The sequence below is a fragment of the Mauremys reevesii genome, linkage group 2, assembly GCF_016161935.1.
Source record: "Mauremys reevesii isolate NIE-2019 linkage group 2, ASM1616193v1, whole genome shotgun sequence".
NCBI classification, from domain to species: domain Eukaryota; kingdom Metazoa; phylum Chordata; order Testudines; family Geoemydidae; genus Mauremys; species Mauremys reevesii.
Genome location: NC_052624.1, coordinates 140,408,799 through 140,434,947, shown reverse-complemented (window position 1 = coordinate 140,434,947; position 26,149 = coordinate 140,408,799). Strand labels below are relative to the sequence as shown.

At 41.7% G+C, this 26,149-nt stretch overlaps 1 protein-coding gene across 4 annotated transcripts in view; it reads left to right on the top strand.

The window, feature by feature from the left end:
- The window catches only part of CDH12 (cadherin 12), a 693,631-nt gene that overhangs the window by 632,227 nt on the left and 35,255 nt on the right, over positions 1–26,149 (top strand). Inside the window, exons 1-3 of one of the 4 annotated variants that reach the window (XM_039525374.1) lie at positions 437–532; positions 4,093–4,280; positions 18,184–18,437. In XM_039525374.1, coding sequence (XP_039381308.1) covers positions 481–532; positions 4,093–4,280; positions 18,184–18,437 — 494 coding nt within the window. In that variant the 5' untranslated portion in view covers positions 437–480. Of the gene's footprint in view, positions 1–436; positions 533–1,948; positions 1,987–4,092; positions 4,281–8,053; positions 8,123–18,183; positions 18,438–26,149 lie in introns of those variants that run through there. The other 3 variants (XM_039525375.1, XM_039525377.1, XM_039525376.1) reach the window with 3 other exon arrangements.

Sequence of the window (26,149 nt, the reverse complement as noted above, 5' to 3'; positions counted from 1 at the left end):
GAAGTCTTCTGTAGGTTTCTATCATATATTGTCAAAGCTGCCTATGTTGGCACTTCCTTTTTTTAATTAAAAGTTTTATAGGTTTGGTCTAACCTATCTGCATATGTAAAGAGCAATATATGAAAAATTGATAAGCCAAAGGAAAAACAGCGAGAGCGCTGCAAGACGGTGATCCAGTGCAACTAGAGTCCAGCACCTTCCCGGTTCGGTTGAGCATCAGGGGAGTGATAAAGTGAACCAGGCCAATATGGGCCTGCTGAACTGAACTCCTAAAGTTGCAAATTAGTTTCAGCAGACATATTGTAGTATCATGATATATGACCAACTCAAAAGAGCTCTGAGACCCTATTCTTAATGCAGAGAGAGGAGCTTGACTTCACTAAAATGTATTAACACTAGGATCCCCGCCTCTCCAGCATTCTCCTGGACCCAGAACTATGCAGGGGAACCCTCCACCAGTCTAGGAGCAATGCCTCAGCCATGAATCCCCGTGGAAAAATTGCAGAGAGAAGCCACCCTGAGACTACAACTGGTAGGATCACAAGCAGCCAGAACAGGGACCTTTAGACATTATTCAGAGAACTTTCAACAGTTTTAAGTGAACTTTATCTGCCCTGTGCTGATTGGCTGTTTGCTCCAACCCTCTTCCTTACCCTCCCCAATGGTCTCTCTACACCTGAGCTTCACTCCACTCCTTCCCCTCTTCTCCCCTGGCCACTCCCTCACCCTTTTCTTCCCTTCCCTTTTCTTTTCATTTATCTGGTCTCCTTCCTAACTTAACTTTCCTCCCCACACCAAAAAATCATTTCACTAACATGGTATTTGTCACCATCTCATAGTTCACTCTGCGTGTTATACTCCGTCCCCCACTCTGGGTCTGGATGGTATATATAGATTGTAAATTCCTCAGGGCAGGCACCATCTACAACTCTGTGTTTGTGCAGTGCCTAGGATAGCTATATTGGCCCTTAGGCTGCTGTCATTTTCATGCTTTTTAATACTTAAGTACTATCGTAATAAACACAAAAGCCAAAACTTGTTTTGGTTTTGTTGAAAGGTCAGTAATAATAATAATAATAATAATGCAGAAAAGCTAAAGTTTAATGTTATAGACATTTGTCTTCCTCTTCAGTCAAGCAGTAATGCCTCAAGGTAAGCCTCATTGTCCTGATTACTGGCCTACTTCTGTTGAAGTCAATGTCCAAACTCCCATTGCTTTCAAGGGAAGCCATTTGTTAGAGTGGAATTAATGCATTCAGAAGCCCTTTTATGAAAGTTATATTAATTATGATTTTTGGCCTCAGTTCCAAGCCACCTTTTTATGTGAGAGCAAAATTTGCATAGGCATACACAAGTGGGTGCAATTATGAATGAATATTGAAGTTCGATTCATGGTTGTCTGGTTTTTCAAATGAAAAAGAACATTAAAAGCCCTGGTGTGTACAATTGGAGCTTTAGAAGTCTGGCCTTAAAATTTTAGTAAGAACACCCTCTGGTGGCTAATATGTTAATACCTGAAAACTTTACGTGTTTTGCTCTAGAAATTGCATAACTTATTGGTAGGGTTGAATTTTATCAAAAATCCCAGAGCACTAACAGTAAATTTAGTAAGAGTCATACATGTGCTAGAACAGCTGCCTGATTTTAATAAAGAATGTCCTCCTCATCTCACCCTGGAGGCAACAACCATTATACTCAGCACTCTCTGTTACTGGGACCACAACCCTAATCCCAGCCTGAACATGATGGTAGGGAACAGCTGGAGTCACTCTTATCTCCTGTGGGGTTGGGCCCAGATCTTTGCTCCAGACATTGAATCTAACAGGTGTGCGGTCTCAGGTTTGATCTGTCTCCCTGTCATGACAAAGAGAGGCCAGGCCAAACCTGAGTGGTGGTATGACCTGGTGCACCAGGTCATAATGCCCAGAGTGGAAAGCTAGGCTGAGCGCCATGGGACAGGGGCCAAAAAGCATATGTTGCTATGGGGTGAGTCAGGGACAGAGAAAAATGTCATGGAGAAATAGAAAAAAATAAATCACACTATCTGACCTTTTTTCCCCACTGTAACAAATCTGCTGTCCTATTTACTGGATATGGTACTCCACTGGTATTTAAAGTGACAGGGTCAAATCTTACTGCAGTTATATTTTTTCATTAGCCATCACTGTGAAATGGATGGATAAACTCTATCCAGTTTTCCAAACAAAACAAACTTTAGCTGTTGCAACATTATGTTAAATATTTTTCAGGTGTTGGCAGAAGTAAACAGCTCCAGGTTCCATTTTCTAAAGTGTCTGAACACTAATCCCGACCTTAGTCTTCCTTTGGCCATTGAGAGTGGCTGATGTCTTTTAGATGTCATACATGTGCTGGAACTGCTCCCCAGCTCCCACTCATGGTTAGCTGCCCTGTATTGGAGAAGTTCAAGGATTCTAGTTGGTCAGTGCTGTGGGGCTGGTTAGAGGCGCAACTAAGTAACTCAGCTGGGGATGATTTCTATTTTAATTGCTAGGTAGGGAGGCCCACCCCAGAATCACTTGGGTAGGTTACTGCTTTTTCTGAGGTTTCAGACCAAGCTGCTTATCGCTGCTGCTGCTCCATGCTGTCCATCCCTCGAAGGTGCCACCACCACTCTGAGCCATCTGTCACCATAGAACAACTGCTGCTGCCACTTGGCACCATCCACCACCTTGCAGCTACTGCCACTGCTGCCCTATACCATCTGTTGCCACCAACCTGCCGCTACTGCCTTGAAGTTTCCACCAGTCTGCACACTCCACAATACAGCAGGCATGGCTCAGCTCTTAGAGAGGGATCATTGATATCAAGGACCTTGACAGAGCCCTTACCACTAGACAGGGTCTCCCAGTAGCGGAAAACAGTCTTTTTCTTTTTCCTCTCCCTCTCCCTCTCTTCCTCTGCTTTGTCCAGGTTCCCTGACCCAATAGTGCCTGACAGCAGTGTCAGTTAGGGTAAGCCCAGGCATATTTAATATCAGTGTTTTGGCCTTGCATTTCCCAAGAATGTTAATTCCATTTTGTTGTCCCCCATACTCAAAATATAACTGAATTTTAACCACAATGTGCCAAACCATCACAAAAAGGAAATGTAAAATGAGGCCTAGCCCTTTCCGTCTACTCTCTTTGCTCTCCAACAGATGCCAGCTCTCCAAATCCCTTGCCAGTGGAGTCCCAGCTCTTAAGCACCTCTGGGACACTCCCATTTCACTAACAGACGATTGTAGTGACCTCCTTTCAGTCTAAGTCTTCAGGCCACAGGGCTTACATTAATTAAAACATCTTCAATAGACTATGTAGTAATGCTCATAGTTTGCTATAGATTAGCTAGAGCACCTGACGCCAATTAGAGCACCTGCAGTCACTCACATGATAAAAACCCATGCTTCAATCAGACGGTGTGGGAGTAGGAGCAGAAAGGATGGGTGTTGGAGCAGAGAACAGTTTGGAGGAGTTGGAGCAGAAAGATTTGGTGTTGAAGCAGAGGACAGTTTGGAGAAGTGCTGCGGTGGGCTAAGAAGTCCTAGACCCTAGGTAAGGGGCACCTGGCTTGTGCAGAGGGAGGGCAGGAAGCCCCCCACAAGCTGAAGAGCAGGAGAGGGAAGTAGCCCAGGGGAAGGAACCGTCAGTTCAAGTTGTTCACCATTATCCTCAGGGCCCCTGGGCTGGGACCTGGAGTAGAGGGCGGGCCCAGGTCCCTGCCTCTCCACTCCCCCCCTCTAGGACACTAGTGGGGCAATTAATATTCCAATTTAGGGGCAAGAAATGGTGCTCTGAACCCCCCACAAAGAAGAGAGTGTGAGATCCGTCATAATAGTGCCAGCAATTTGCCACAATAGACAGATTTTTAAAACATACAATTAAGCTCTCCAGGGTTTGTAAACCCATATTTGGGGGCTCTGGGAATTTAACTGTACCATGTTTAACTTGTCACATGACATGTCTTTTTCTAACCTGATCTTGCTGTGAGCACATCATCTTTACAAAGGCTGGTTTAGTTTGATTCAGGATGCTTTTTCCTGATCAAGTGTATTGTGTTAACTCCCAAAAAATATTGTTTAACACTTTCTCTCAGGTATCTTCCATTTGAAAGTACCCGAGTCCTCACTTGTTGGTTCAGCCATTGGAAGAATCAGAGCTGTGGATCCTGACTTTGGGAAAAATGCAGAAATTGAATACAACATTGTCCCAGGAGATGGAGGGAATTTATTTGACATCACTACAGATGAGAACACCCAGGAAGGGGTCATCAAACTGAAAAAGGTATTCATTTACTACAAATCTAGTGGCTGAAATTTGAAAATGAGTCATACAACTGAACATGATATGTGTCATATAGGGTGAAATCTTAGTACCATTGAAATCCATGGCAAAGATCTCATGGACATCAGTGGAGCCAGAATTTCACCTCTTGTGTCACACACAATCAACAATGACCTATGGCACATCAGTTTTATTTATGTACTAATTATTAGAGCTGGTCAGGAACCAACATTTCCATACTTCAGGATATTTGGACATTTTAAAAAATGTTCTAATTCAGAACAAAAAGCCAAAATTTCCCACACTATGAAATTTTGGAAAATATGTAATTCCAGGTCAATCATAACATTTTACTAAGATTTTGACATTGTTTTATTTTATTAATTTATTCAAGATGAGTTTTATAGCCTCTTCCCAGTAAGGTTTCTACCCCTGCCTATGCCACATGTTTCTCCAAGTAGATCTTCCACCTACCTGATGCGGAGAGGTTCCTTCCAGGTACTTCAACCATGGCGGTTTGCTCCCTGCTGGTCTCTCTTCCGTTATAATCTTTTGTTGACCTTTAATCAAAGGACAAGGTCACCTGCAGTTTATCACCCAATACCTGACTTCAAGCTTTCATTTCCATACCTCATCATTTCCAGGACAGCCTTTTTTTTCCTTCTTCATGTGCAAAAGTTTGGATATAATCTCTTTTGTCATTTTTAACTTATGAATTATTGGAAAAATTACGTCTCTCACTTTAGGAAAATTCTGATTACCCATTTGCCTGAGCAGATACCTCAAAAACAGCTACATTTTGAACTGTCACACTTGTAAAAACACAGTGAGGGACACCAGATGCCAAGTTTGAACCAATAATGAGTATAAATGATTGATTGGAAAAACAAATCTGAGCAGGCATAGTAGGCTTTAGTTAAGATTAAATTCTCCCTGGCCCTGGGTTTTCTCTTAAGCCTCTATTATGCTGTGTGTGAGGGGAGGGAGAGAGGTTTGCACAACGGTGTAGCTTCAGCAATGCAGCTGCCCCGCAGTGTATACACACTGCACTTGTGCAAAAAAATTTGAAGAAGGGATAGGCTGCACTATTTGAAAAATTTTCCCACACTGGAGCACCACATGCGTACATGGGTTTGCACTGATGCAACTACACTAGTGCAAAAAAAAAGACCAGTGTAGATAACGTCTTACGTGGCTTCCATGTAGAGGTGGTCAACATATTTTCTGTTGCAATGATTTTCTGATGAAAAATGTCCCCTTTTCACAAAACTAATTTTTAATGTGAGAGAATTTCAGTTTGACTAAACAATTCATTTTTCTGTTTTGTTTTGGTTTTTTTGGGGGGGAGGTCAAGAAGGATGGCTCCCTGACTGCCCTTCTGTATGGCTATTGTGAATTTCACTTTTGCAGTGAAATTGACAAAATCTTTCCTGGAAGACTGCAAAGGCAAAGAGCCAGGCCACTCAGCCCCCTCACATTCCCCCTGCCCTGGAACAGAGAAGCCTGCCATGTCTCTACCATCACGTCTGAAAGTCATAGGAGCCCAATCTCTTGCTAGGGGTTGGCTTCCAGCTCCACAGCAGGGAGCCTGAAAGCCCTGAGAACCCTAGTTCTAGCTAAAGCTCTCAGGGTTGTTAGAGCCTAGAGGCTAGGGTTCTGGGGTAGCCCTGAAATTAACAAGAATGTCAATTTCATTCAGCCATTCTCAGGTTCCCAGGGAGCAGATTTCATTTCAGAAACACCATCTGTTGGTGTTTCCAAAACAGAATTGTGTGTTGGGGGGATTTCTGGTTCACAGGATTTTTTAAAAAAAACAGATTAATTCTAATATGAAACAAAGACAAATTTTAAAAACAAAAAATTTCCCACAGACCCCACTTTTTGGCTTGTGAGGAAGAGGTTAATATCTCACTGAGCCACTCATAAAAACTCATGGACATAGGTTAATCCTCAGTCTGATTATTTTGGGGTCTTAACACTATTTTTGCTGTATTTACTTATTTTAGCTTTTGCATTGTCAACCTTTACCTGTTATCTTCTGAATGCATTTACAACAATAAAAACATCCCCACTGTAATATATTGGCCAATCAACCCTTACCTAATGCAAGCAACAGAACTCAGGCACTGAATAGGAAAAAAATAAACAAACTAAAAAACCCCACCCATAATCCCCTCTCAATCTTTGCCACCAGAAAAAGCCTGCAGTTAGAGCAAGGCTTTGAAGGTCAAGAATTCTTGCTTTGTAGTATGAAGTAATGCAAAAGAAATAATTCCAGAGTGCAGGGCCCTCCACTGAAGGATGCCTTTACATAGGCCTTGATCCTGCATTTTGCCCTTTGAATGATTTTGCTCGAGTAACATTCCCATTGATTTATCCCTTCCGACTTCAATGGCTTGGGTGCTTAAAGATTCACAAGCTTAAAGTTGTGCACCGATTTAGGTGCTTTACTAGAGGGAGTCATAAATAAAAGCAACATGATTTTCAGAGGTGCAGAAAACCTCCTGCTCACTTAGTTGTCTGTTATAATAAGTGCACACACATGGTGTGACCAGGCAGTGAGATACACCCTCTATTTAGGTTCAGGAATGAGTATTTTAACGGGAATATTGTCCCAGTAAAAGGGTGCCAATATATTCCATGTTGAAGTTTGGCTTCGCATTGTTCCTATAAAATACAGCAATTAGGCTCTTCAGCTGCATTTTTTATGCAGACTCTTACCTGCTGATAGTGGGCGAGGGGAGAGAAAGAGGAAGCAGCTGCAGCAGATGTTACTGAGCATGCTCAATACAAGCCAAGCAACAAACCTGCATTGCCTCTCTCTAGGATACTAGTAGTTACTGTATTGTTTTATGCACAATGAAATCCCTGGCAAACACACTAGCCTTTCATACTTGTTAGTCTTTACACTAAGGAACATATTTTTAAAAGGACCATCACATAGCCTCTAAAATTATTCATGAACTTTATTTATTTATGTATTTTAAATCAAGACACTTATTTAGTGGACTTCCATGGAATACCTGCATGCTTAAAATTAAGCATAATTTCAACTGTTTTGCTGGATTCTGATCTAGGTCATGATTTTCAGAGGTGCTGAGCATTCACAACTCCCTTAGAGATCTGCTACAATGTGGGTTACGCTCAATACACATATAGTCAATGGTACTACTCACACGGGCCTAGTTGTTGTGAAGTTCAACATAAAAACTGTTCAGAGTACATTCTTAGACTCAACAGGACTATTTAAAATGCTTAGTTAGGCATATGCTTAAGTACTTTGCTAAATTTGGACCTATTAATGTAAAGGTTCATCTTTAAGACTCCATTAACTATTTGACTAAAAATCACAATTTTCTCAGTACCACCATTTAACCAAACAGTTATTGTCTGCTTGCAAAGCCAGTTTGCTTTCCCCTCTCTGCTTCCGGTATCACAGACTATTAACATCTCTGGACCACTGCTGTAGCTCAGCGCTGAGCTGTATCAAAACAAAGTCAAGCTACTTGTAAAGCTTGCTTTTATTTGCCATGAAAAGTTCCCAATGGTAGAACCTCTTATTCACCACATAAAGCTTTTTCTTTTGAGTGGTTCAATTTCTATATGAAAACGAAACATGTCATGCTGAACATGTCTTTGTAAATTTGTTTGGATAAAAAGCTATATTTGCTGGCAGAAATGACATGCCAGGTTTTTCTCTTCTGTATTCCAAGTGAATTGACAAGGAGAGGGAGTTTTGTGCTTCTCTGGCACTAGATGGATTTTGTACGCCAGTGCTTTTCATGTTGAATAGGTGCACATCTTAAATTTCAGAATGGAGTTGCTGACCATTTAGTTTCAAGGTAAGATCTGGTGTATAAGCTTAGTTATTATAATGATCACTCTATAAACAAGAAACAGATTGTTACATTCTGCAAGTCAGAGGCTCCTACTGGCATTTAGCACCACTATGTGGTTGGTATAGGAATAGCTCCAAGGAAAATGAAAGCAATGAAGGTAAAAAGTGTGTGTAGGGGGAGAATTCCTTATGGCTTAAAAACAACATCCTAATCAATCTGTTTTTCAAACGATTCACAAATATTAGTAGTTAGACATATAATTACTCATTTTTATGCACATAAATGTATCTTTGTTTCATAGACAGTGACTATCATTTTATAGAGAAATAAGGTGGGCAAGCTAATATGTTTTATTGGACCAACTGCTGTTGGTGAGAGAGACAAGCTTTCAAACTTACACAGAGATCTTCTTCAGGTCTGGGAAATGTATTGAGGGCAAGTATACACTACAAAATTAAGGCGACCTAAGTAACATCGTTGTACATCCACCGCAGTGACTGAATCGGTTTTACACGTACACACTATGCTCCTTGTGTCGGCCAAAAGATACGGAGGATTTTTCTGAGGCAGGTTTTATGGAATGTCATACTTTCTCCTTCCCCAGCATTGTGCATGATAAAATAATGTTCAAAGTACATTAAAGCTCTGATAAATCTTGAGTTTGGTTTTGGGTTTTTATGTCGATGATTTGGAGAACACTGTGTCAGTTTGTGAATTTCATGATGTTAAAATAGGGTTCCGCCAATGATTAGGTCATTCATATTACAGAAATGAACAAGCCTCTCTCTTTTTTTCATTCATGATACTCCGCCCATATCTTCCCATTGCTCTGTCTTTGTTTGTGTTATCCTTACCGACCTTGTCATTCAGGCCTCCCATGACAATAGTTAGGTCATGGTATGGTAGTGTCTCTAACTCTGCCTGTAATGTAAGGTAGAATTTGTCCTTTACTTCTCCATCACTGCCATTTGTCGGAGCATAGCACTGAATCAGTGTGATATTATTATGTTTTCCTTTCATTCTGGCTCTCATAAGTCTTCTGCTGATGGACTTTTAGTCGAGTAGGGAATGCTCCACTCCTTTCTTCAAAATATTGGCAAAACCCTCATGGTGTTGAACATCATCCCATCCAGAATACAGCAAAGTTTCTCCCAAGGCTGTTAATCTTCCTGATCTCATCCATCTGCTCTCGCTGACACCCAGTATATGTAAGCTGTAGTGTCTCATCTCTGCTGTGACCTGAGCTAGCATCCCTGTTTCGTACATTGTTCGTACATTACAAAAAACAAGTTTGTTTTTTGTCTTGGTGTTGAGCACTTCAGTCTTCATGCCAGTGGCTTCCTTTCGGCTTTCACCACTGGTAGTAATATGGGTCATTGACTCCTGAAGGCCATCACACACAGTAATGGTGGATTTCTCCATTGCTGTTCCCGTAACATATTTTGTTTTTTACGGGACAGGGTTGTTAGCCCTGTGCCTAACCCCCAACCTGGAGGACCAAGGTGTCTTTTTTTTTTCTAGCCCTTTCCCCACAGAACAATCCAGCATGGTTGAACCTACCAGGAGCAAAAAGCCCCCACCAACACAGACTCTGGGGATTGTTAGAGCATGCAAGCTGTCCTGCCACGACAAGGCATGGACACCAGAGGGCAGATTCAAGATGAAATGGTCCATAAAACACATCTCCAGTCCTGGGAGGAAAGGAAGGGAGGAGGGAAAAAAGCAGTTGGGGCATGGGGGTGGTGTTGATGGTGTATCAATTGTAATAAGCATCAATTCAGTGTCTCTATTCAGTCCACGATATTTAGTGTCTAGCAGTTATGAATTTAAGCTCTCAGGCTCATCTTTTGAAGATGTTGTGCAGTATGTGGATTGAGAGATCAGATACAATGATGACTGAAGCATTTGTCCACTGGTGAGAGGATTTTTTTTTCTATCTGAGCTTTCAAGAGTGTAGTGACTGTTTGGTTTCACCAACATAGTTGTTACTGGGGCATTTAGTGCACTGGATGAGGTACATCACATGTAATAGGCATGTGTAGGACCCATGCTTCTTGAAAGGTGTGGGAGTGCTGATCATCATAACAGTGGAGATATGTCTGCAGGTTTTGCATCTGTTGTTCTAGCAGGATCTAGTGTTGATTTGAGTGAGTGTGTCCTTGTCTTTAGCAAACTTGTTCTAATACCACCACCATGCCCCAGCTGCTCCCCCTCCTTCCTTTCCCTCCTATAACTGGAGGGATGCTAATGGGCCACTTCACCTACAATGGGCTCTTGAAATGTGTTAACTATTTCTGCTAAACAATCTGTTCCACCTTGTATTTAGCCGTGACACCCTGAGTACATTTCCCAGAGATGAAAAAGCATTCTGTATAAGCTCCCAAGCTTGCCTCTCTCATCAACAGAAGTTGACTCAATAAAAAAATATTATCTCACCCACCTTGTCTCTCTAATATCCTGGGACCAACACAGATACAACACCACTACATATATATATTTTTAGATTTATATGGCTTATTTCATCCCAAAGGGCTTCACAAACTACAGCAGAAACAAACAAGTTCAGTAATAGAAAGAGCCAATGCCTGTGGGTAGCAGGTAACTACTGCACAGAATACTGCACCCCAGTGTGGGAAGAGAAAATATTTCCCCATGATATCAAGACATCACCCTCATCTTACCAGAACGGAACTGTCAAGGTTCCTCCCCCACTCTGAACTTTAGGGTACAGATGTGGGGACCTGCATGGACACTTTTAAGCTTAATTACAAGCTTAGATCCGGTAACACTGCCACCATCCAGAAATTTCAGTGTCTGATTCACTTTCTGCCCCCCCCCCAAAACCTTCCCCTCCCTAGGCAGCCTTGAGAGGTTTTTTCACCAAGTTCCTGGTGAACACTGATCCAACCCCTTAGATCTTAACACAAGGAGAATTTAACCATTCCTCCTCCCTTCCCCCACCAATTCCTGGTGAGTCCAGATCCAATCCCGTTGGATCTTAACACAAGGAAAAAATCAATCAGGTTCTTAAAAAGAAAGCTTTTAATTAAAGAAAGAAAGGTAAAAATTATCTCTGTAAAATCAGGATGGAAAATACTTTACAAGGTAATCAAATTTATATAGTCTGCTAAACCCAGAATTGTGAGTTTAATCCTTGAGGGGGCTGTTTAGGGATCTGGGGCAAAAATCTGTCTGGGGATTGGTCCTGAATTGAGCAGGGGGTTAGACTAGATGACCTCCTGAGGTCCCTTCCAACGCTGATATTCTATGATGAATATTGAGTCAGACCTATGGAATTTGCATCTGAGCTCCCAGGGTATCTCAACCTTCTTCCAGTAAGCCATAACATACCACTGAGCATATGAAACCAGACCATATATGAAAAATGGATGCTTACAAAGTGATTATAAAACAACCAGAAATTTTGAACTACCAAATCAGACATTATTTCACCAGCACAGCTCATATGGTTACTGTAAGGCGATTTGGTGAATACAGTACTTCCAGGGCCATCTCTAACTTTTTTGCCGCCCCAAGCAAAAAAGAAGAGCGCCACTCCGCCCGAAGCCCTGCCCCCGAGTGTCACGCCACCTGAAGCTCCGCCCCCCGAGTGTCACGCTGCCTGAAACCCCACCCCCCCGAGCATTATGCCACCCGAGCGCTGCGCTGCGCCGCACCAAGCCCCCGCCCCCCCGAGCGCCGTCCTTCTCTAAGCCCCCGCCCCCCCTACAAGCGCTGTGCCAAGCCCCTGCTCCTCCTACGAGTTCTGCACTGCTCTAAGCCCCCGCCCCTACGAGCGTGCGCCAAGCCCTCGCGCCCCCTACGAGTGACACCCAAGCCCCCGCCTCCACTCCTCCGGGCGCCGCACCAAGCCCCTACCCCCCAGCACCACGCCAAGCCCCTGTCCTCCTGAGCGCCCTCCTGAAGTCCCGCCCCCCCGAGCATCCCGCCTCGCCCAAGCGCCGCCCTGCCCAAAGCCCCACCCCACCCTCCGAGCGCCGGGCTGCAGAAACAAAAAAAAACCCTCCAGCACTGCCCTGAGGAACCAAAACAATAAACAAAAAAACCCTCCAAGCGCCGCCCTGCCCCAAGGTGCCGCCCCAAGCACGTGCTTGGTCAGCTGGTGCCTGGAGCCGGCCCTGAGTACTTCCCTGCACTTCAAAGCTGTATTTCCCTTTTTAAAAATTCTCACAGTAACAAGAAAGCAAAAGTTTAATTAGCCAACAACGTTAATGACAGGACACTTGTACATGCCACAGGATATATTACAAGAGCACTAAAAGCTATAAACTAAGGTGACCCAAGGGAATGTCAAGGGTTTTTGCAGACACCGATACCCAGCATAGCACAGACAGTCATTTGTCAGAGAGGATGTTCCATGTGTGTGAAGTATGGGGAGACTTCACATTTTAACAAGGAGGAGTAGACATACCAAGCCTTTGGCATAGGTAGATACCCACAATAAAGCAAAGAATGCTATCAGAAAGATGATGATGGTCATCAAAAAAGTACAAAGCTAATGAAGTGATCGAAAACAGCAGTGAAGCTCTTGAGTCCCTGAAGGCCAGATCAGCCAGTGTTGCCAGGTTTTTTTGGTTGGTTGGTTGAGGCTTTTTTTTTGGTAGCAGTTCAAGAACTGTAACACTGCAGGAGTTTGTATAGGCTAGTAACGTTTTTGGAGCTCCCTATAGATGAGTGGGAAATTTATCCTTTGCTTAGACATCTATCAACACCAGTTCACTTTAAACATTCTAGCTATTATTGTGTACTGTCTGCATACATTTTGCTCGTAATTCATTATTACAAGGCTGATTAACTCCATTCTTAGCACACTGCCTGCAAAATCAAGCATTGGTGTGCCACATTGTCACGAGATCTTACCTTATAGTCATGGGAATTCAGCCATTTCCTCACTTGCTCTCACTGGAAAGTTGGATTAGATCTCCATATTAACTAGGCCACACCTTTCTGGAATAATGATAGTCCAAAAATACCAAAGTACAAAATCAACCCCCCTTTTCCCATTCTTTGCCTGGGCCACAGGCTTTCTCTTGAGCATCTATGTTCACCTTGGTGAACTGAGTGAAGCAGAGCTTCTGTCCCATTCCAGCCCCTAAAAGGAAGTTGGCACCTAGTCCAGATATCGCACTATTTCTTCTGCTCAAGGACACTTCCTTCACCTCTGTCTACAGTCCTTGACATTTTCTGGAGTCCTAAGAAAAAGATCAAAACCACAAAACTGCAATGTAAACAGTAAGCCCTAACCCCTTCTTTTTCCTGGCTTCCCGTGAGTCGCTGAAAGCATCCCTGTCTCCAGGCTGCTTTACCCTGGTCATGTGGCTTTAGATCCTTCTCAGGCTGCCACCCTAGACCAAGAACTCCTCCTGCTGCTTCTTCTCTCCCTGTTGTGAGGGAATGGAGCTCATATGTACATCTTGTTCCTTCTCATCAATCCTGGAGGTAACTGCTAACATTTCCTAGCTGTCCCTTGGACCAGAGCTCCTAGCATACTGCTTGTTCAGCACACATCAGGAACATAGGATACTGTTGGAGCTGGAGCCTTCATTAACAGACCAGCATGCCCTGTCACTTTTATCTTTAGTTCTACTATTTCAAATCCAACGCAGGCCAGTAGTTACTGAAAAAATACAAAACAGTTACCATCCGACAGATATTTCGGAAGCCTGTGTTAAAGTTGGTGGTCTCAACCCATTTCTGTGGATCAGATGTTGAAACATTACAAAAACATATCATCCCAATGAGCGCTCATTGACTTCCTTGTTGGCAGTCTCAACAGATCACATTTTATGTTCATTCAAACCTTGGCCAACCATCCCATTCCCAAATCTCTCCATGACAGAATTGTGAAATATGGATGTGGCAGCTTGGGGGAAGCTCGTACTGCCTGTGTCATGCTGTACTTGTACTGTGGATAAATATTGGTGGTCTGAGGCTGCCTGATCAGCACTTTTTGTGAGCTCTTCTTTTTCTCATTGTGAGAATGAGATGGATACATACAGTTATTTTCCCACCTATGTCATCCTTATCAGGATAACTCATTAAGCCACTTTTAATCTATGGCATGTTTTGCAACTTTAGAATTTTAGTCAACCTTCTATTTGGTGAGGAAAAATCTCTATTGCATTTTACTTACGCAATTTACATTAGAGTATTATTTCTCAGTATCCCTTCACGTCCATATGGGGTAAGGGAAGCGGTAATATTTCAAAATACCTTTATTTTCAAACCAGAGGTGTTGATGTGCTTTCCTGTTCACACTAAATAAACCAGTTCCTAGTACCTCCTATGAGGTTAAATAATGTGGTTTGTCATTATGTGTTATTTCATTTTACTATTTACAAAGTGACATTGCGATACACAGCTCTGCATACACTGATAATGTTTTACTAGGCATCTGTATACAGTAGCTAATAGCCAAAACAGAGAAAAGAAAGACAGGGCCTGCCAAGGGAGCCAAACTCCTTTGTTATGGGACTGACAGGACATCATTACAAAATGCTCCCATAATAGCTCTACAGCTACATAGTTGAAAAAATAGCCACACTAGTGCTAGCAGAACTGTCATTATGGGAAAAATCCTATGAAACGTAACAAAATGATTGTCTTTCTTTATGGCAGATTTTTTGTAACTGTCTATTTAAATGTATAGGTTTAAAAAACTGTAGAAAGGAGCTCATTACATATTCTGCTAAAAACCTATAGAGTTGAACTGTCATAGACCCTTGCTTTTTAATAGAACCTCATTTTTGTGTCTATTAACTTCTTTCATTAATTTTAAAGCATTTTAATCATTACATTAGAAATAGAGATTTGACTGGGGAATCTTTTAGGTAAAGCTAGCTGAGGAACCGAATATTTCTTCTGCTGTGCTCGGAATCCTTGAACATCAAAGTTAATAGTTTACTAGCACTAAGAACTTTACGTGCATAATAGGGTTTAGTTACACAGATCAGACACCAGGTGGCAGCACAGATATGAATTTTTTTTTGCCAGCTAGACTGTTAACATATTACAGTTAACTGTCAGGAGTAGGGCACTATATAGCTTCTTATGTGATGTGAGAAGGAGCCACCAAAACAATACCAAAGACTACATTCCAGACCTTGTAAAACTTGAAAAGTTTATAGAAATCTAGGCTGGGAGCTAGGCAGCTCCAGGATATTCAACCATCAAATTTTCTGACAGATGCCCAATACTCCAACTGGATGCCAGGATTTGAGGTGTATAGAAAGACCTGCACTAATTATCTGCATGGTTGAGGTCTGCAAGCAATCTCATTTACATACAGCTACAGATTGTAAAGCAAATATTTCCAATGCCCGTTCTGGAGTTGAATGAAATGAAATGGGTAGGCAAGCAGCTAGATGAAGAGGAATGAGGACAGGGAACCGCTAATGATGCTTAAGAGCTTCCACACTTTATTGCAGTTGTCTCTTTCTTGTCCAAAATGATATTTATTGGGAGGGGGACCCTAAAATTTGAGTTAGTTGGCATCTACAGACATACTTTGGCCTATATAAATCCCGTTTACATTCATTTGGCAGACAGTCTTGAAAATACAGTATTTCCATTATTAGATAGTGGAAGATGTCATCTTTTGGACCATTTGTATTTTGTCTGAAATAGTGCACTCAACACTATTGTATTTATTAGTACTATAAAATGTATTATTTTGACTCTTTCAATTCAGTACAGTTTATGTTTCTGGGCAGTCCATATTACAGACTCACTATGCCAGGGAGAGAAGGTGAATCAGACATCCAGTCAGACAGGGCCATCTGTAACACAAGTAACTTCTTTGGGTCCCAATATCATTCCTACCTAGTGCTAGGTGAAAGTTTTTGTCCAAAATTTTTTTTTCAGTGAAAAATGCAGATTCAGCCACACAAACATTTTGCCAATTTTTTGGTTCAAAACTATTTTATTTTGAAATTTCCTTTAAATATGTTTTAAAAAAATTAGAAACATTAAAAATAATCTCAAAATCAAAATTAAATGTTTCATTTGGGTTTGAGTGAAACATTTCATTCAACCTGGAATATGGGGTTGTTGAGGTGGCACTGGAGGGGAAGGCAACTTATGGTATGACTACACTGTGTTAAAACCCATGGTAGTGAGTCTCAGACCCTTGTCCTACTGCTTTGGGCTTGCACTACCGTGCTAGAATATCTGTGTAGAGATTTGGGACTGCAGCTCAGGCTCTGAAGCTCAGGGAGGGGAGATGGGCTTCAGCACCTGTGGCCTTAGCCACAATCTCTACACGGCTTTTTTTAGCACCATAGCACAAGCCCATATTGTAGACCCGTGCGCAGAGACATGTGGCTACAGGTTTTGAAACACCATGTAATCATAACTTTGGAGGCTATCTACTTCCTCCCCCCCCCCCCCCGCTGCTGGGGTCCCACAAATCATAAGTCTGTGCCTAAAGTAAAACTTCTGAATATGTATTTTAGGCACATGCTTTACAATTGATCCCTATCAGCCCAGTTCTGCAGTCCTTAACCAGAAGAAATTCACAATGACTCAATAGCATTTTTTTTTCCTGAATGAAGACAGCCCAGTTTGATATTAGCAGCACATCATAGTCAAAGTTTTCAAGCTTGATTATTTACATGACATATATAGACTTAGATGCTTAACATTAAGTCCCCAGCTTTGAAAAGCTTGGCCATATAGTCTGTTAAAAATATAGCGCCTTTCACAAGGATTTAAAACCATTATACAGTGTGTTTAGCTGGTATAAATCAGCATAACTCCATTAACTTTAATGGAACTACTCCTATTTATGCCAGCCCAGCCTCTGGCCAATTACAGTCTTGTTGTGACAAGGGCAGAAATGGCAGAGCTTAAACCCATGCTAGAAATGAAAACTGATTGGGAGACAATGTTGCAATGGTTATGATGATGGAAATGAAATAAACATCAAACTATTCTTGCTGCAATCCTACAGTTGTAACCTAGTGTTTTTCTTCAGATACCATATCCTTTTACACTGAAATGTTCTAACTTGGCTATTATAACTAAAAGCCACTAGATGTCAGTATTATCTAAACATCAGGAAAAGGCTGTTTCAGTAAAATGGTAGACGCCTGAGAGCCAAATGCTGTATTGATAGTAAAGCTTTTGTATCTTTCTGACTAGATATGAGTACAATAATGTACAGAATCAGGGGGTAGCCATGTTAGTCTGTATCCATAAAAACAACAAGGAGTCCGATGGCACCTTAAAGATTATTAAGATTTATTTGGGCACAGGCTTTCGTGGATGCATCTGAAAAAGTGAGGTTTTTTTTACCCAAGGAAACTTATGCCCAAATAAATCAGTTAGTCTTTAAGGTGCCACTGGACTCCTTGTTGTTAATGTACAGAATATCATTGCAATAATGCACAGAAGAGATATCCCTGGTCACTTTACTAAAACCAAGAACACTAGATTATTTTATAATGAAAGAAATTCAAATCAAAGTAGTCCCATTTTAGTATGTATGTCTGTCAGGCAACTACAGCTTGCTGTACCCAAACTGCCATGTTGCATTCAATCCACTATAGGTTAGAGCTGTTGCCAATTTGCAAAATAAAAATCTGGATTAGGACTACATCCCCTATTCAAATTCTTTAGGTTTGTTGGGTGTTCCTGGCTTTTTCTTCATATTAAAAAGAAGAATTCAGGTCTAAGTTCTGATTCTAAACCAAACCCTAAAGTTTGCTTTGAACCCATCTCTACACAGCAGGATTTTGGGTTGGACCCATTTCTATCATGAGTGTTCTTTACTAGAGTGGGATACAGAAGATTCTGGTTCAATTCCCAGCTCTACCCCAACCCTTTCTGTGTGAACTTGGGCTTGGTTGGGAGCCACCATAATGCTAATAATAAATATTATAATCCAACTATTTCGAGGGATCTCAAATCTACTGAGAGCATTTGGGAACTAAGCTTGCCAATCTCTGATACATCAATAGTAGGTTAAACTGTACAGTCTGCAGAGACTTTTACAAAGCAATTTTGCCAGATCTGATGATGTTTTTTGTCTGTCCTTACCACAGCCATTAGACTTTGAAACAAAAAAGGCATATACCTTTAAAGTAGAGGCCTCCAACGTTCATCTTGATCATCGATTCCACTCTGTGGGTCCATTCAAAGATACAGCCACTGTGAAGATCAATGTGTTGGATGTGGATGAACCTCCAGTTTTCAGCAAGCCTATGTACACCATGGAGGTCTATGAGGATACTCCTGTGGGGACCATTATAGGTGCTGTAACTGCACAGGACCTTGATGTTGGCAGCAGTTCTGTTAGGTAAGGAAACATTTTCCTTCTTACATACCTTTCATACAAATCAAACTCAGAAAAGTTCAAAAAGAGAATTATATAAAGTTTGTAGAGGATAGATCCATCAATGATTATTAGCTAGATGGTCCACAACACAGCCCCATGCTCTGGGTTTCCATAAGCTTCTGTCTGCAAGAGGCTGGGAGTGGATGACAAGGGATAGATCACTCGGCAATTGCACTGTTCTGTTCATAGCATCTGGCACTAGCTACTGTCAGAAGGCAGGATTCTGGGCTAGATGGAACATTGGTCTGACCCAGTATGACCGTTCTTATGTTCTTTTTTCTAAATTCAGTCTGAGATTGATATTGAATGGATCAGGATAATATATGAATATATGATATATGATCTATTTCACGTGAAAATCTAAATCCCAGGTAATTGTTGCTAAAACTAATTATCAAAAAAGTACATGCCGCATTGGGTGGCATATATGAAATGAGTTGGTCTATATATAGTAGATACTGGAGAACAGGAGTCCATATCACAAAAAGCACCATACCAGTTGGCATTAACTAACACCCTTGACCTCAGCAGAGGTTCTGGGTACTGAACAGGTATGGACACTTGTGTCATACCATCAAAAACTGTTTAGAAGTACATTGGGGGCAAATGTGGAAAGGCAGGGTGGGGGAATTGGCAATGCTTTGGACATACTACACCTATATTATGCATAAATGGAGGGATATCAGTGCTACACCTTTCCCAAGCAATAGTCTTTTTGTCATGCTTTATATTAAGGTTCCATTCATAAATAGTTTATAAAGAGTAATAAATGATTAATCAATTGTTATAGATTGTTAGTGTCAAAGAGGTAAATAGGCTGCATATAACAATCCATCGTTAACACCTTCTAATGATGTGCTCACAACCATTTATTATGCATGGTATTCATGTCTATAACATGAATAATTTATCAACCCTTTATTTAAAAAATGGAACTTCACTATAAAGTGTGACAAGTCTCACTCTTTCTAAAACTGCCTCAGACTTCCAGAAAAAAAAGCCTAATGCTAATGATAAATATACTTTATGTAAACAGAATTAATGGTTCTGATTTAGAAAAGGCACATTAATGATTGAATGAAATTTGATTCTCCTAAAATACCACATGTAGTTAATATGTTAAAAATAATTTACTCTACTCTAGTCTTGACACTTGAGTTCACATGTTGGTGGAGATTACATTTAACATGTGAAAATAAATTGTTAATCTTGTAATTGTCCTTAGTAACCATTGCCCAGTAGATCTCCAAAACTACAACACAATTCAACAAAAATGCCAGTCTTTTCAGAGGTGCCTAGGACAAGAATGCAAATATCACTGGAGTTCAGGATCTAAGATAGCTGACATAGTAATGGGAAGGGTGATTTCATTCCCATGGGTAGCTCTTGTGCGTGCTCATCTTGCATTCTTTTCCACCACAAGATGGTGTAGTTTCATATAGACTGGGGGGCATATGTTACATTCCCTCCCCCGCCCCCCGCCACTAACAAAGGGCCAGGTTGTGAACCCCTTCAGTGAGCTTACAAAAGTAGTCCCATCAAAATTAGTGTTATCTTGAAAATTGGACTCTCTCATAGGGCCAGATAGTGAACCCCTTACTCATGTTTCTGAGCAGTTTCTCATTCAAAAGGTCCCGTGTTAATCTCTTGAATAAGTAAGTGTTCTCCAGTGAGAGTAACTGGCTGATAATCTGGCTCTGAGAGAGACCAGTTTTCATGCTTGAGTGTCTTAGGCCTTGATCCTGCAACTGGATCTGCCTGAAGGAACCGCTGGTTAAGTCCGTGGGACTTCTTGTGGGTGCAGTAGCCTGTGATATTTTTATAGTGAGCAGAGTGGTGTCAAGATAAACCCTTTATTATGTATAGAAGCTATATATATAGAAATGAAGTAACAATCTGTCTGCTACTCTGTGTAGCTGTAGCCCGTGACTGTCGTGTCCTGGGCTGCTTTGTTTCTGCTCCAGAAGGAAGTGTGTCCCAGGAAACTAAAGACTGCATGAAGAATGGCATCTCTTAGTTTCCTGGAGGATTTACTCTATAGTGCATCTTCCCTTTCTTGTATCCCCTTTTTGGATCTCTTTCTGAGCTTCCTGACTTAGTTTTAATTTAATGTTTTAACTATGGCAAACACAATAAATGATGTAACAATCCTTTGGAGCCCACCCACGCAGAGCTCATTGCAGTACTGGGGCCTATGTTAGGTTGAGGTGCTCTTTTCCACATTTGCCCAGTCAAGAGGTGACTTGTAGGGGAGGCATGGGGGGGGGGGCAGGTGCTCCCCACCCCCAGATTGACCTGCCGGGGGCTGGGAAGGAGAAGGGCTCTGTCCTTCTCTCCCTGCTCCTCCCCACCCAGCACATTCAACCACTCCCCCTGGCAGCTGGGTAGGGAGCTGAATGGAACCACTTTTGCCTGAGAGACCCTGGCTGGGAGGTCACATGTCCTCCCCTTTAGATTGTGCACTGCCCCTCTCCCTCCCCCCGCTCGCCCCATATGGGGAGTCACAAGTTGTCTATGCCCTTAGGTGTCCAAGTGGCAGTCTGAGAATACGAATGAGGGATGGGATACTCTGAGTTAGGTTCCCAGATTTGAAAATTGGGCTCATAGGGCCTGATCCAAGGCCCATTGAAGTCAGTGGAAAGATTCCTATACAGTTCAGTGAGCTCTGGATCAGGCCCAGAGTGTAGGACTCTTGTGCTTTAAGGACAGATAAGTGAGGCAGTGTCAGAAGGCCAATAGACACACTGGGACAACAAAAAGAAAAACAACTACTAGGTACTGTAGAGGCAGTACATCTCTCTTAGTTTGACTCTGAAAGATAATTTCTTTCAGCCAAGCCATCATGATTTTGGTCCTGAAAACACACACTTATCTCTTCTCCCCTTATAACTTCCCATCCAAATACCTTTGGGCCTTGGTACAAAGCTCCTTAAGTCAACAGAAAACCTCTCATTTGCTTCATTGAGCTTTGGATCAGTCCCTTAGAACTGAAGAAATTGCCAGTTAAAGAACTCCCATATTTGGGGAGTGGGGATAAGATGTTCATTGCTTACTATTTAACCTGTCTGTGTTCACATATTGGTTAGTTCAAGTGAAAGAACATAGATGCAATTGTTAATTACTTACATATTAGAGTTCAATACTCCATAAGGTTTATATCCTCTAATTGAAAGTAAGAGTCAATAAAGAAAAGTTAGCAAAAGCCTAAATTAGTTACAAAGAGCTGCATGTGATTACAACTTTCAAATGGGTCTTACAGCAATTATGGTCTCTCAGCTATTTAAAATCTAGATTACCTTGTAGGGGTAAATAATGGTCTGTCAGTTTTACAATATTTTAAAGAAGGAGCTTAAGTAGTGTAACACTGCTTCCAAATAAAGAGACCCTCTAAGTAGACACAGAATGGCAACAAATGTTCTCTGAGGTAATAGGCAACATAATGTGCTGGATGGTACAGTTTCTTTACAAATTAATTCATGTTCCCAGAGATGCTTTCCTAGAGCAGCTTAGCCATTATTATGCCTATTACAACAACAATCTGCAAAACAATGGAGACTAGAATAAAAGACAAATCTGCACTGTATGCAGCAGAAGTTATAACTCAACAGAACAAAGCAGTGTAAAACAGCTCACATTAAAGGATGCAACACTAGTCACAGCAACTTAATCCACTTTATCAGGCAAAAATGTTAAGTCTGTTTTAAATGTATGGGGAGGGGGAGATAGTAGCTTAATAATAGTGGAGATTGAATTTAGGGCTTGGGTGGGGTAGGAGGGAAAGGGGAAGGGGAGACTATGTTGCTGGAAATCGCTGAAAATGCTGAGGTTTATTTTTCTCCAGTAGATGAAATTAGGGCCGTCGAGGTTTCTGAGAAGTTCAGAGTTTGAATAAGTGTGGATTGTGGGGATGAAAATTGACAGAAATATGGAAATGAAGAGGCTCAGAACACACATTCAGAGAAATAGAAATAGGAACACACAGAGAGAAGAAGGTGCCTTAGGTAGTCAGCACCTGCAAAGATGACTCTCTGTGACACTGTTTCAGAACATTGCCCTAGTGCACCTGATTTTCAAACTGTGTTACATTTAGATTTTAGTACTCACGGGAGAGATATTCTGTCCATTTCCATTTCCGTCATACCACAGCAAGAAATGCTTGGCATAAATGTTAAGATGAAGTCCTGTGTACTTTGTGGCCATTAAAGATCCCAAAGCACTTCTCAAAGAAAGAGAGAAAATATTCTCATATGTTCTTATCAGATTCCTCTAGCCCATGACAGTTACAAGCCCTCCAGGACAGACGAGCATCTGTGCTCAGATAAACACTGAGAATTTATGTCATTTATAAATCAGAAAATGTTGGTATCAATTAAATCTAATTTATTTTGGTGGGAGACAGCATCAGTTTTTTTTATTAAAATCATGCTTACATCTGCACATATTCGATATAGGTTGAGACCAATGTGACATCTTAGGGACAAAGCTAAGTAACTAACAAAAATGCCAGCATAAGTAGATGGTAGGGAAATCACAATTACATACAATGATATCTGGAGTATAGAGATTTCTTCTCTAACACTGTGTGAGATTAAGCCACATTTCAAGTGGCACCTTTGAAGATGTCAAATTTCCTAGGAAATGATGTATCTTACTGGATAAAGGATTTTTACCTTTGGTCTGAACTACAGATGTGACTTCAATTAAAATGAGTTTGATATTCTCCTCCATGACACTGCCCTGCAGAACCTCCTTGCTTGACTCATATGCCCTACCTCATGAGCCACAGAACCATTTAAAGCAAAAAAGTCCTAGGGGCTGTGCATTCATTCTGCTCAGATCCAGAACTCTAGAACTAGGATATAACCCCCCCTACTTACATTCTTATGTACTGTTAAGAACATAAGAAAGGCCATACTGGGTCAGATCAAAGGTCCATATGACAGGGTGCTGGGAGAAGGGTTGCTGATTCAGCCCTCTATCAGGCCAGCTCTCATTTAGGGGAATAAATTAGAGCTGGCTAGAGATAACCTGGCCCTAACTGGGGAAGCAGAAACAGCTGCCACCTAATTAGCCTGGGGCTGTATAAAAGCCTCAGGGGAAAGAAGCCAGGGAAGAGCAGAAAGAAAGGGAAAAGGCAGGGAGTGGAAGCAGGGAGGTAGCCCCTTCTGCCTGCACACTATGATGGGCCAACTGTATATGGTGAAATGGTGGTGGGAACAAGGCTGTGAATAAACTGCACCAATAGATACTAACCCCAGGGTCTCAGAGTGACTTTGTGGACTTAGCAGAGGCAAGAGCCAAGGGGGTCCTGCCATGCTCTGTGACAGTTCATCTAGCCCAACAATGGCCAATGCCAGGTGCCCCAGAGGGAAAGAACAGAACAGGTAAACATCAAGTGTTCTTTTGAGATCGATGCTATCTTAGAACACATCCCTCTCTTCTGCATGGAATTCAACAGCATAGTTTAAAATTTGCAGGCAGTCCAAGATTTAATTTTATAGGTACTTTGCTGTCCATGAAAATTCTGAACACTATCTTGTTTGACCAGAGCAGGATTTGTTCTAATGGTGGACAGGGAGAAAAAGATGGATTTCTAAATATCCAGGTACAATGGTCAGACCCTTTGTTTTAAGATGTGTGGGGAATGGGCTTTCACCACACCACTGTAGAGATTATTCAGAATTCACAGCTCAAGTCAGGAAGGAGAGGACCCACAAACTTTAATAGCAATACCTAGTTCTTACATAGTGCTTATGCACAGTAGATCTTTAAGTGCTCTAAAAGGAAGTCAATATCATTATCCCCATTTTACAGATAGGGAAATGGAGGTGAAGTGACTCGCCCAAAGTCATTCAGCAGGTCAATGGCAGAATTTAGAAAAGAACTCAGGACTCCGTAGTTCCAGTCCAGTGATCTATCCACTAGGTTTATAAAAATTGACTACTAGAAAGTCAAATACTACTTTTGATATTTTACTTAAAAAAACCAAAGTATTTGTACTCTTCTAGGGTGACCAGACAGCAAATATGAAAAATCGGGATGGGGTGGCGAGATAATAGGACCCTATATAAGAAAAAGACCCCAAAATCAGGACTGTCCCTATAAAATTGTGATATCTGCTCACCCTAGTACTCTTCCGTCAATAGGTGGTCTGTAGATCCATAACGCATAAATTCACTCTTTAAAGCCGGAAGGAACCATCATGATCGTCATACCTGACCTCCTACACATCACAGGCCACAGAACCTCACCCTGTAATAGGCCCATAACCTCTGGCTGAGTTACTGAAGTCCTCAAATCATGATTTAAAGATTTCAAGTTACAGAGAATCCACCAGCTACTTGAGTTCCAATAAATGACCTGTGTCCTATGCTGCAGAGGATCCCAAGGGGATCGGCCAATCTGAATTGGGGGAAGATTCCTTCCCAACCACAAATGTGATCAGTTAAACCCTGAGCCAAGGGGAGAGACCCACCCGCCAGACACCTAGCAAAGAATTCTCTATAGAAACTCAAAGTTCTCCCATCAAGTATCCCACCTCCAGCCATTGAATATATTTGTTAATAGCAGTCATGGGTGGGCCATATACCATTGAAGGCAACCTCATCATACCAGCCCCTCCATTAGTTTATCAAGCTCTGTCTGAATGAACAGTTTGGTCAGAAGATGTGTGCTGGTAGCTCAGAAGAGTGTTTAGTACTGAGGGAGAGAGGAAGAATTGGCATAGAAGGCCCCTAAATTTGGTTAGGACCAGCCAGGAAGCAGGAATGAGGGAGGTAAGCGCTCAGCAGTGTATAACGATCTGACCATGGCTTATGATGGGATGGGATCTGAGTTACTACAGAGAATTCTTTCCAGGGTGTCTGGCTGCTGAGTCTTACCCACATGCTCAGGGTTTAGCTGATCGCCATATTTGGGGCTAGGAAGGAATTTTCCTGCAGGGCAGATTGGCAGAGGCCCTGGGGGGTTTTCGCCTTCCTCTGCAGCGTGGGGCAAGGGTCACTTGTTGGAAGATTCTCTGCACCTTTAAGTCTTTAAACCATGATTTGAGGACTTCAATGGCTCAGACACAGGTTTGATACAGGAGTGTGTGGGTGAGATTCTGTGACCTGCATTGTGCAGGAGGTCAGACTAGATGATCATAGTGGTCCCTTCTGACCTTAAAGTCTATGATTCTATGACCGCTCACTTGTAGTTTAGTGGAGCAGCAGCATATTATATTTTTGCCTTCTAGTGGCTAGATTCTGCAAAGAATATGAATTCTGTTGCAATTGTACTCTAGCTCATGTAGTAGAATTGCTGCTTTTGAATGAAAGGTCCTCATTCCAAGTCTCTGCAGCAATGGATTCCTCAAACACTGTAAAATTCAATCACTGGACTAGAAACAGTGATTTCATGTGCTACAGCAATATCATCTCAAACAGTGATCTTGTCATGGCTCAAAATGCATCTTAATCTTGCTTAGGTCATTGCCTGGACTAACCTCTAAAGAAACCCAGGTGCTACAGGGAGTAGTGTTGGTCATTGTGCAAAGTGGTTCCCTTCCCTTAGTCAAAACTGAAATAGTTCCCCACCACATAAAACTACCCAGAGGACTTGTGGTAATTAAAGACCCTACTACACTTTTCACAAGAATAGTGGTTTTAGCTCTTGTATCCTGATTGAACTCCAAA